At 52.6% G+C, this 10101-nt stretch overlaps 1 protein-coding gene across 1 annotated transcript; it reads right to left on the bottom strand.

Moving 5' to 3' along the window:
* Nucleotides 1-208: 208 nt before the first annotated feature.
* Nucleotides 209-4062, bottom strand: LOC117887437 (NACHT, LRR and PYD domains-containing protein 3-like). Its single transcript, XM_034790055.1, has 2 exons — nt 3552-4062; nt 209-336 (listed from the first exon to the last, which is right to left on the bottom strand). The coding sequence occupies exons 1-2, from the start codon at nt 3826-3828 to the stop codon at nt 296-298; spliced, it is 318 nt and encodes a 105-aa protein (XP_034645946.1). The 5' UTR covers nt 3829-4062; the 3' UTR covers nt 209-295.
* Between the last annotated feature and the right edge of the window lie 6039 nt (nt 4063-10101).

The raw sequence follows: 10101 nt of genomic DNA, 5'->3' as shown, positions 1-10101 counted from the left end.
AATCCATCCTTCCAGACCCTCAAACCTTCTCGATGACAATCTTTTGTTCCTTTTCCTAGGTTCTCTGGGAACAGAGGTTTATTGGTTTTCAGCTTGGCCCCATCTGTTCCCAGAGTCCCAACATTCTGTGCACAAAGGAGTGGGGTTAATAATGAAGCATTTTTGCAACTAGACTCAGGCAATGACCAACGAAAATAGAAACTGACCTTTGTTGTTTCCATGTCTGCCCAATGGCAGAGGAGGCGTGAGATCCATGGGGTGAGAGTCAGGCTAGGAAATGTAGCCAGCGACTGTGCTAGGATGGGAGAAATTGCAGATCTGGTGGATGGAGGTTTCCTGTTAGAGAACAAAAGGGGAGAACCTGTGATGTGCTCTGTCCAAGGAAGGTTATGAGAAAGAGGGAACAGGGATCCTGGTGCCTCTCCCCAAGGAAACCTCAGACAAAGCATCTCCCCTTGGACAGGAGCAGCAACCTTCACACTAGCAGTTACAGCCAACTTTAGGTTCATAAATTCATAGTTTCAAAGGCTCTAAGGCCAGCCCTGATCATCTAGTCTGACCCCCTTCATAACTCAGGCCCTAGAACGTCCCCAGAAGAATTCCTGTTTCACCATGGTCCCATGTGTCTTCACCTTCAGCTGGGGGTAGAGTTCAGGGGTAGAGTGTTTGACTGCAGATCGAGTGGTCCTTGGTTCACATCCTAGTGCCCCCTTTGAAGTCTTTGTTAATAAGCAGCAGGTTTCACACAAACAAAAGGAAGTATTTTTTCAAACAACGCACAGTTAACCAGTGGAACTCTTTGCCGGAGGACGTTGTGAAGGCCAAGACTATAAGAGATTTCAAAAATGACCTCGATACATTTATGCAGGAGAGGTCTATTAATGGCTATTAGCCTGGATGGGTAGGGATGGTGTCCCTAACCTTTGTTTGCGAGGAGCCGGAAATGAGCAACAGGAATGGATCACTTGACGATTCCCTGTTCATTCATAGAATCATAGAATCATAGAATATCAGGGTTGGAAGGGACCTCAGGAGGTCATCTAGTCCAACCCCCTGCTCAAAGCAGGACCAATTCCCAACTAAATCATTCATTCCCTCTGGGGCACTGGCTACTGTCGGAAGACAGGATACTGGGTTAGATGGACCTTTGGTTTGACCCAGTCTGGGCGGTCTTGTGTTGCTTATGTTCTTGGTTGTATGAACCAGTGCTGGCTATTAGAGGAGCAGATGGCTTCAAAAGACCAGTCTCTTGGATCTGTGAATCCTGGGCAAACTAATTCCCTTCCTTTAGAGAATGACAGAAAAACCCATTTCCTCCTCCTTTCTACTCCAGGCTTCGTTCCTTTTTCCAAAGACTCGCCTCTAGGTTGCAGAGAGAGATCTACGTGCACAAAGTGTTCATCCAACCTGCAGCAATTGAGGCATGCTCTGTCCTCAGCCAGCAAGAACAGGCCTTGCCAGAGAAGCCCCAGAGAAGCAAATGCTCATGGACCATCCTATCAGGCATGAAAAGACTCTGTGTCTGTAGCCAGTCTGACATCTCGATGGCAGATAGCGATGAGGAGAGAACAGTTTCCTCACCAAGAAGGTGGACGCACTTGTCTCTGAAGAAGAAAGCAGCTGAGACCCAGGTGGAGTCAGAGGAGGTGAAGCTGCAGGAGAATACAGAAAAAGTCAAACTGGATCTTACAGGTGAGGATTCAAACCTCGGCACCTGTTGAGGCTTTTTAAGGAAAGGGCTCAGCCGGAGTCTCCATGCTCACTAGGCCCTGCCGGCCTCCCGCGGGGACAGACTATTCCAGGGCAGCTGCCCAATGGAAATACTCAGTCCCAACAGGCTTTGTCCCTGTTCATAGCAGACCCCCGGGGAGCAGCTTTCCTCAGCCCAGCTCCAAGCCCTGCTGATGAGAGCCATGAAGGGTCTGACAACACCCACCCTGGAGCGATTTAAAGCCGCAGAGGAAGAGCTGAGGGCCATTGTATCTCTACACGGAGACAAGATGGAGAGAGTAAGAGACTCCCGCCGTGGGGCAGGGGGATGCTGCGCAGAGAGGGGGAGGGGAGAATTTCCTCTCCAAGCAAACCATTCCTGGGACACGCTGGCATGGTGCTTTGAAGGTTGGCTCAGCCCCTTCCATTCATTGCTTGGCCGCGGGGATCCGCGGCATCAGGTTTGTAACGTGCTCTCTGCCCGCTGGAGCTCTGACACGTCCCTGAGGACAGCCCAGCCACACTGAAGGTGCCGATAGCCCCAGCCCTGGCAGCTCAGCACTTACCTTGTCTGCTGATGGGCCTCCACATTAGGCTCCAGGAGCAGACATGGTTTCCTCAGACATGCTGCAGGGCCTTGTTTGTCCAGCTGAAGTATCAGGAGGAATTTGGCTTTGCACTTTTCTCTCTGTCTCTCCCAAGCTCTGATCCTGTTGCCCATCCCCACAGATCTGAGTGCCTCCCCCCGTGAATTAGATTGGCCTAGGGAGGTCTCTGGCAGAATTCATTTCGATTTCTAAAAAAACGACTTCTATAAATTTGACCTAATTTCATAGTGTAGACATACCCATAGACTGGGATCAAGTCCCCCCTGAACCTTCTCTTGCTTTAACTAACTAGATCGAGTTCCTGGAGTCTGTCACTGTCAGGCAGGTTTTCTAATCCTTTAATCATTCTCATAGCTCTTCTCTGACTCCTCTGCAATGTATCCACATCCTTTCTGTGAAAAAAGGGCAGGGGCTTAGGACACTGGCCTGGCATTTGGAAGCCCTGGGTTTGATCTGCTGCTTTGCCATAGACACCCCGGGCGACCTGGGGCAAGCTGCTTGCACCTGGCCTACCCGCCAAACGCCTCCCGATGTAGCTGCGGGGGGGGAACAACTGCCCCCCGGGATCGACAGAGCCAGGCCAGCAAAGCCCCCAGTGCTGACAGCAGAGAGCATCTGGTCTAGCTGCAAAATGAGATCGACCCCGCCGTGTTTTTCGGGAGGTGAAAAATGTCATGCTCTGAGCGCCGGAGATGGGTTGCCCTCATCCCCAGCGTCGCTGTGGCTAGGTCAACGGATTCCTCCGTCAACCTTGCTACTGTCTCTCAGAGAGAGGACGGGAAAACCCCTTCCACTGATGTAGGAAGCGTTTATACCCCAGCGGGAGAGGGGCAGCCCCTGCAGTGAGACAGAGCGGCCACGGCGTCTACACGAGGCTCAGTAGCAGAGATGTAGCTGCAGCCTCTCCATGCCTTAGTGCTTTCCATCCGTAGAGGCAAAGCACTTTAGAGGGGAGGCCAGCGTCCCTTCCAGACATTTTTTAGATGGGGAAACTGAGGCAGGGAGAGTGGGAGGAGCTGCGATTTGTCTGGGATCACCCAGCAGCAGAGCTGGGCATGAAACCCCGGTCCACTGAGTGCCAGCTCTGTGCGCTAGCCCCTAGGCCACCCTTGTTGGACTGGGGGAAACTGAGGCACACCAGGGGGTGACCCCCTCCCATTTATCAAAAAAGCTCCAGCAAGGAATGAGTCAGACCGTAGGAGGAAATGAGGGGGATCTCCTCCATCTACTCACCCTCTGGCATGTCGTTTTGGATCCTTAGCGACAGATCCTTCCGGCTAATGCCGTCCAATATCTTCACCGCCATCTGCAGAGCCCTGGACTCCTGGTAAGTTTGGACCATGGCTCGAGCTATGTCCATGGCATCGGCTGCCTCCATCTTGGAGCGGGGGATGTGCTTGTAGCCGTCTTCCAGGGGATAGTTCTCCAGGTGAAACTTGAGCATCTTGAACTCTCGCGCTTCTAGATCGTTCAAATACTCGATGAGCTTGCAGCATGCGCTCTCTGCCATCTCTGCCCCGGGCTGGCGTCCCAGAGCTCAGCAGGAAAGTGTCCCCATCTGTGCCATGGGGTTAATGATCCCAATTTCTTTTGCAGAGCACTTCAAGAGCTGCTGACAGGAAGACCCAGGGGCTATGGGGCATTATTAAGCAGCTGACGCAGACACAATCCCACATCCCCCCACCCCGCACCATGCACACCCCATGGCAGAACTGGGACTGGACCCCAAATCTGAGCTCCTCACCGTGCGTCCCTGTGGACCCCAAATCTGAGCTCCTCACCGTGCGTCCCTGTAGCTGCCCTGAGCCGGTCCCTTGCCTCAGTTTCATCCCCACCCCCTGCTTTGGGCACAGGGAGCTTGAACCCAGCTTGAACCACCAGGTCCCCGGTGTCCCCTTGGGTTGGCACCCGGGCTCCAGCTGCTCGGCTGCTGAGAATTGGTGTCACCCCCATGGGGATGTCAGAAGGCAGCTGAGAGCTCCCAGGCCCAGCTGCTGCGGCTCTCAGTCCCCTGCCCACCTGCTGCCCCCCAGAGACCAGGGGCGGCTGTGGGGTGGGGGAAGCAGCAGGGGAGGAGTGGGGGGGGCAGGAGTCAGAGAAGAAGGGGGGATATCAGATGTGGGTCAGGAGGGGAGGGTGGAGAGGAAGAGGGTCTCAGGGGGAAGGGGAAGAAGAGGGGGGTCAGATGGTGAAGGGGACAGGAGAAGAAGAAGAGATGGGGGAAGGGGGAGGGAGATGGGGCAGGAGAGGAAGATGGGGGGGGAAGGTCAGAGAGGGAAGGAGACCGGAGAGGAACAGGGGGACAGATGGGAAGAGAAGAGGGTCAGGGGAGGGGAGGGGAGGAAGGGAGGGGACGGGGGCAGCACTTCATTAGTGGTGGAGAGCTGCCGGAGCGCAAGCAATATTTTTCCTTTCATAACTGACTGGCCAAGCCCAGCGGGGCCGGGGTTAGGAAGTGACAAGCCCAGAGAGGCCGGGCTCAGCCCTGCCCCAAATTAAGCCCTGGAGGGGGGACAGGAGAGAGCGGGGGGGGGCGGAGAGGAGGGGAGGGCGCCTGAGGATGCAGGTTGAGGGGAGCTCCCCCCCCATCCCCGAGCATTGCCCCAGCCCGGCCCCACTCACCAGCTGCGGCAGTGAAAGCGAAAGTGCTTGAGGGGGAGGGAGGAGGGACAAAGGTCACCCCCCCACCCCCACCCCGGGCTCCAGCCCTCCCTTAGCCTAGGGCTGCTGTGGAGCGTCCACACGGCGCAGGGGAGGCCAGAGCCAGACGGTCTGTGTGTGGAGGCTCATGGGGGAGCTGGGCAGGGAGCGGCACAGGGAACATGGGGGAAAAGGGGGGATATGGGGCGAAAGCAACCTGGCTTTTCCCCCTAGATCAGGCCTCTGCTTTGATTCTGTCACCCGGGAGGGGTCCCAGCCCCCCCATCCCAGCCCCCTTTCTCCACCTCCCGTTTCCCCATTTCCCCCCGTGTCCCTCATTCTCCTGGCATCCCTGCTGCCCCCACATGCCCCCACCTCATCCCCCAGCCCCCATCTCCTGCCTCCATCCCTTGTTGTACTGACCCCCTGACCTTCCCCCATCCCCCATTCTGCTTGCACCTCCTGACCCCCTATTCCAAGGCAGTAGGGGAGCAGACAGGGCCCGTCCTCACCTGATACCCCCAGTGAGCAGGGCCTTCCACAGCTCCTGTCCAGCCCCCCTACCCTGAACCAGCCCTGCTGGAAGGGCTGGGACAACCCCTCCCCGCCCCAGGGTGTCACCCACATCTGGAACAGCAGCACACACACCCCAGGCTCTCCCCATCTGTAGTGCCCCAGAGCAGGGGGAAGTCATGGCTATTCACCCCATAAGTGCAGAGAGGGAAACTGAGGCAGAGATAGCAGAAGGGCCTGGCACAAGGGGGAATAGAACCCAGGAGTCCTGAGCACCAGGCTTTAGGTGCTAATCCACGCTGCCCCCTGGATGGCAGCTAAAGGTGGCTCAGGGAGGGGCAACCCGACTGCCCACCCCTTGCCAGGGTGCTCACTCCCTCTCCTCATTTCTGCCCGCATGAGGCACCCGTTGTCCGCCTTCCATGGGGCTAGAGGATCCTCCAGGGTCACCTGAACACCCACCCTGGCCCCAGCTCTGCTATGTGCCCCCGGGCAGGGCCCCACTCCCTGCCTCAGTTTCCCCATCTGTCAAATGGGCATCGCCAGCCCAGCCTCCTTTGTAAAGACCTGGGGGAACTTTGGGATGAACAGCCGGGGCTCTAGCCACTGGGCTACACCACCCTGCATCGGAGGGGGCAGATTCAGGAGGAACAGAAATCAGATGTTTAAGGGCTGAAGTCGGGCTCCCCTCAGAGCCTGGAATGGGTTGGTGAGATCACAGGGCCGGAGCAGGGGGGAATGACTGGGGGATGGATTGGTCCATTGATGGACTGATTGACAGGTCATACAGAAGCCATAGATTATAAACCGAAGGGGTTTATTGATTGATTGATTGATTGATAACTCCCAGAGATTTCAGCCCCAAGGTGGTTCGTGAGACAGGGTCTCGTCGGCAGGCTGGCTGGACGGACGGCTGGATGGATGGATTCACTGCTCACATCTGGAAAACAGCCATTCTCCAGCATTAGCTCTAGAAATCCAGTTTAGCAATTCCTCTCCCTTGTGTGGGGGCCAGTGGATTTGTGACTCCCCCTCATCCCCTCCGGATATGAGCGAATAACCCCACAGAGAAGGAGACGCAGTTGAACCAAACCCAACAAGGCCCTTTGCAGGGTAAGAGAGAGCATTTGGGGAGTGAGATTTGGCCATCCATGGTGGGAAAGTTCCTGCACGTTAATGCCCAAGAAAAAACCTACCAGGAAAAGAGCAAAATGTCCCTGCTCGAATACCAACCGTCCTGGGTCACGGAGCCACAGATCCAGAGCTCGGGGAGGCGCCTTCCTTTCTGTGTCCCTAGGGGAACCCGTGTGGCTTCTCCGCCTCCTTGGACTGAACCTGAGCCACCAGCTTCCCTGCTTCACCCTCTGAGTCCCTTCAGCGGGTCCCCCTGGGATGGGCACCTGAGGAAGACATGTACCCCCACAGGGAGCCGTGTGCACCCCCAAATCCAGCCGCTGCAGTGACCCTCCGCCAGCAGGGTAAAGACAGTCGGGTTTCTCAGCCGGCTGGAGCACAGCATAGAACGTCCTTGGTTAACGCAGGGGCCAGAAAGTTACAGCCTGGTCTGTCTTCACCCCCTGTTGTCCCAGTTCAGGAGAGTCTCCATCTTCCAACTGTCCCACACGTAACAGCCCCCACCTGGGCCCTCCTCAGTCCTTTGGTCTTCCCAGGCAAACCCGGCTGGCTTCCTGCAGGGGGATGGTACAGCCATGGTCTTTAGTTGCTAGGTACCAAATGTCTGGGCAATCGCGGTAGATGGCACATGATCTCAGTGATTCTGTGTCTGGGCATCGTCCGGCACAACGGGGCCCCGATCTTGGCGACTCTGTGTCTGGGCAGCGCCCGGCCTGACAGGGCCCCAATCTCAGTGATTCTGTGTCCGAGCAGCCCCCAGTGTGACGGGGCCCCAATCTTGGTGACTCTGTGTCTGGGCAGCGTCCAGCCTGATGGGGCCCCGATCTCAGTGATTCTGTATCTGGGCAACGCCCAGCATGGTGGTGCCCCTATTTCAATGGCTTTGTGTCCGGACACTCCCCTGACACATATTCTCTCTCTCACACACACACACGCACACAGACACACACTTCTATTGTTGTTATTATTGTTTGGTACTTCCTTTCAAAATGCGCAATGCACATATATTCTCTGTAATTTTATTCTTTCAAAGTTTGTTAAGGATAACCGTGCTGTTATTTTAGTGTTTTGACTGGTCTATGCATTTCATAATTTAATTTCTCTCTTATGTTTAAATTTAATTATTTCAGTAGAGAGTTCTAAAATGCCTAACTTGTCCTGGCTGGAGTAATTATCATTATTACTTTTATTGCCATATTGTGCTTTGTCATTTACTATTTAAAATGGTATAGTCATATAATAGTATCCTTCTAGAATGTAACTTTAGCTTGTATTCACCTTAGCAATTCCCGATTTAAAAAGATAGCTAAACAAACACATAACTTTAAACACTGAGCAGATGAAGGTCACTTATTTTCAAATTGGATTTTTAGTTATATCTGTAAAATAACTTAAAACTCATATGAAAATAAATGCAGTTCCAAGTACGATGGAGTCAAATGTGAGTGAGTCATGTACATGATTGTGCTCAATAAACATAAATGCCAAAATAATTAGAAAAATAAATTCTCTTTCTTAAAAAAAGAGAGAAAAAAAAACCTTAGTCACGTGTGTTAAAATAAAGTAAACTTTTTTAGTGGAGTGAAAAACAATTGACTAAAATAGAGCAGATAATGGCAATAATACAGAGTGTGTCTGTTAGAGAAAGTAAGCAGATTTTATTTATTTTTATTTATCTCTACTAAAGATGGCGTACAAATAAACCCCTTTGTTTTTTACCAAATTTTTTTTACCAAAAAATTCCCGGGTTTTACAAAACGTATTCAGTTTTCTCTGATTTTCATCCTACTTTTGTATCATTAAAATACATAAACAAGAACGTGTTTTACTAGGAAAATACAATCCATTGCATGAGAGAGCTATATTATGCGAAGACATTAGTCTGTGTGTATACGCAGAGCTGTGTGTTGAAGTAAGGCTATATTAGTCTAGAAGGTACATACAAGAAACAAACAGGCCTGCACACAAGCTCTGAATCTCATGCCCACCACGTACACATTTCAAGCTGGTCGCAGAGACCAGTTTAAAGGTTTGACACACTAAAATGGGAAGAAAATGACAATCTGTATCAGACTACGGTTCAGAAGGCAAGAAAGGGGGAAACGGTTTGCGCATTGGCTGGCTAAACCCAGCGTTGTGAGATCAATCCTTAGGGATCTGGGGCAAAAATCTGTCAGGGATGGTACATGGTCCTGCTGTGAAGGAAGGGGACTGGACTCAATTACCTTTCAAGTTCCTTCCAGTCCTACACTTCTATGATTCTTCCATGACTTATGCAAAAGTTTAAAAAAAACAAAAATAGGAGAAAAGGCTGAAGTTGAGTGTGTGTGCTGCAAATGGTGTGGCCCAATTATTAAATGTAAATATTTGTAAGCAGAGTCTGGCTGTGCTCTCCCCTGCCATCTAGTGGTGAGCTGTGGAAAAAGACTTCAGAAGCTGGTCTTGTTTGCATGGACACACCCACCCTGCTTAGGTGCTCAGCATAATGGGATTACTTCCCCCAAGTGATCACTTGTGGCTGGTGTTGGATCCCCAGTCTCCTTGTTATTGGGGCAGGAGTAATAAAGGGCTGCTATCCTTGTTGTGTGAACTGAGGGCAGCAGAACTGTACCTGGCATAGCCCAATGGAGGGACTCACCCTCATTTGAATGGCACTCACTAGGCAGGGGACATGGGTTCCAAAGGCCTAGCAGTGGGGTGTTGTTTTTATAAAGGGGATGTTTTAAAAACAGTTCTGAGGATGGGAAAAGCAGTAAAAACAACTGAAGAGTAGTTAGCCCTGATAAGAGGTCTGGAGGCTAGGAGCTGGAGGAATCTTTCTCCCGCCCTGAAGGGGGAAGAGCTAGCTGCCTTAGAGGAATATAACTGAACTGGAGCAGTGCTGGGGAATAGTCCAAGGGAGCTGGGGAGTTCCAGCCTGGTAAAACCCCAGGCTACAGGCCTTGTTGAAGGCCTACAAAGGTATTGGCGCTGCCAAGATACAGCCTGGGAATAGACAAAGGCAGCAGCTCCTAACCCCTTGCCAATGATGAGTGACCATTACAGACTGCAGTCTGCCCCAGTGAGCAGAGGCTAGATGATGACTGGCAGTAGCCACTGAGGCAAGGTGAGTTTAGAGGGTTGGGGGTCCCCCTGGGAGGGGAGACCCAGAGCGAGGGGATACTGCTGGGGAAGAACCCTGAGGTAAAGGGCCCCGGAGTCTGGGAGGAACATAGGGCCAGAGGCAGGTAAGACACCAGCCTGCAAAGGGTGCTCCGAGCTGGACAACAGCTAATTTCTAAGATGACCAGCAAGAGGCATCATGCCGGTGAGTCTCGCTTTGCTACAGGCCTAGATACTATTTGGCCTGTCCTCTCTCCATGGTACAACAACAGAGCTAATTTAGACTCCATTGAGAGTCTTGTTACATGCTGCAGAGCTGAAGTCACTGATACCTGGGTCTAAGTATTAGACCTGCTTTGGGACAGTGTCTCTATTGCAAGAGACTGACCTGTGT

This window comes from Trachemys scripta, chromosome 14 (genome assembly GCF_013100865.1).
Source record: "Trachemys scripta elegans isolate TJP31775 chromosome 14, CAS_Tse_1.0, whole genome shotgun sequence".
Classification (NCBI taxonomy): Eukaryota; Metazoa; Chordata; order Testudines; family Emydidae; genus Trachemys; species Trachemys scripta.
This window is presented reverse-complemented; position numbering and strand designations above follow the sequence as displayed.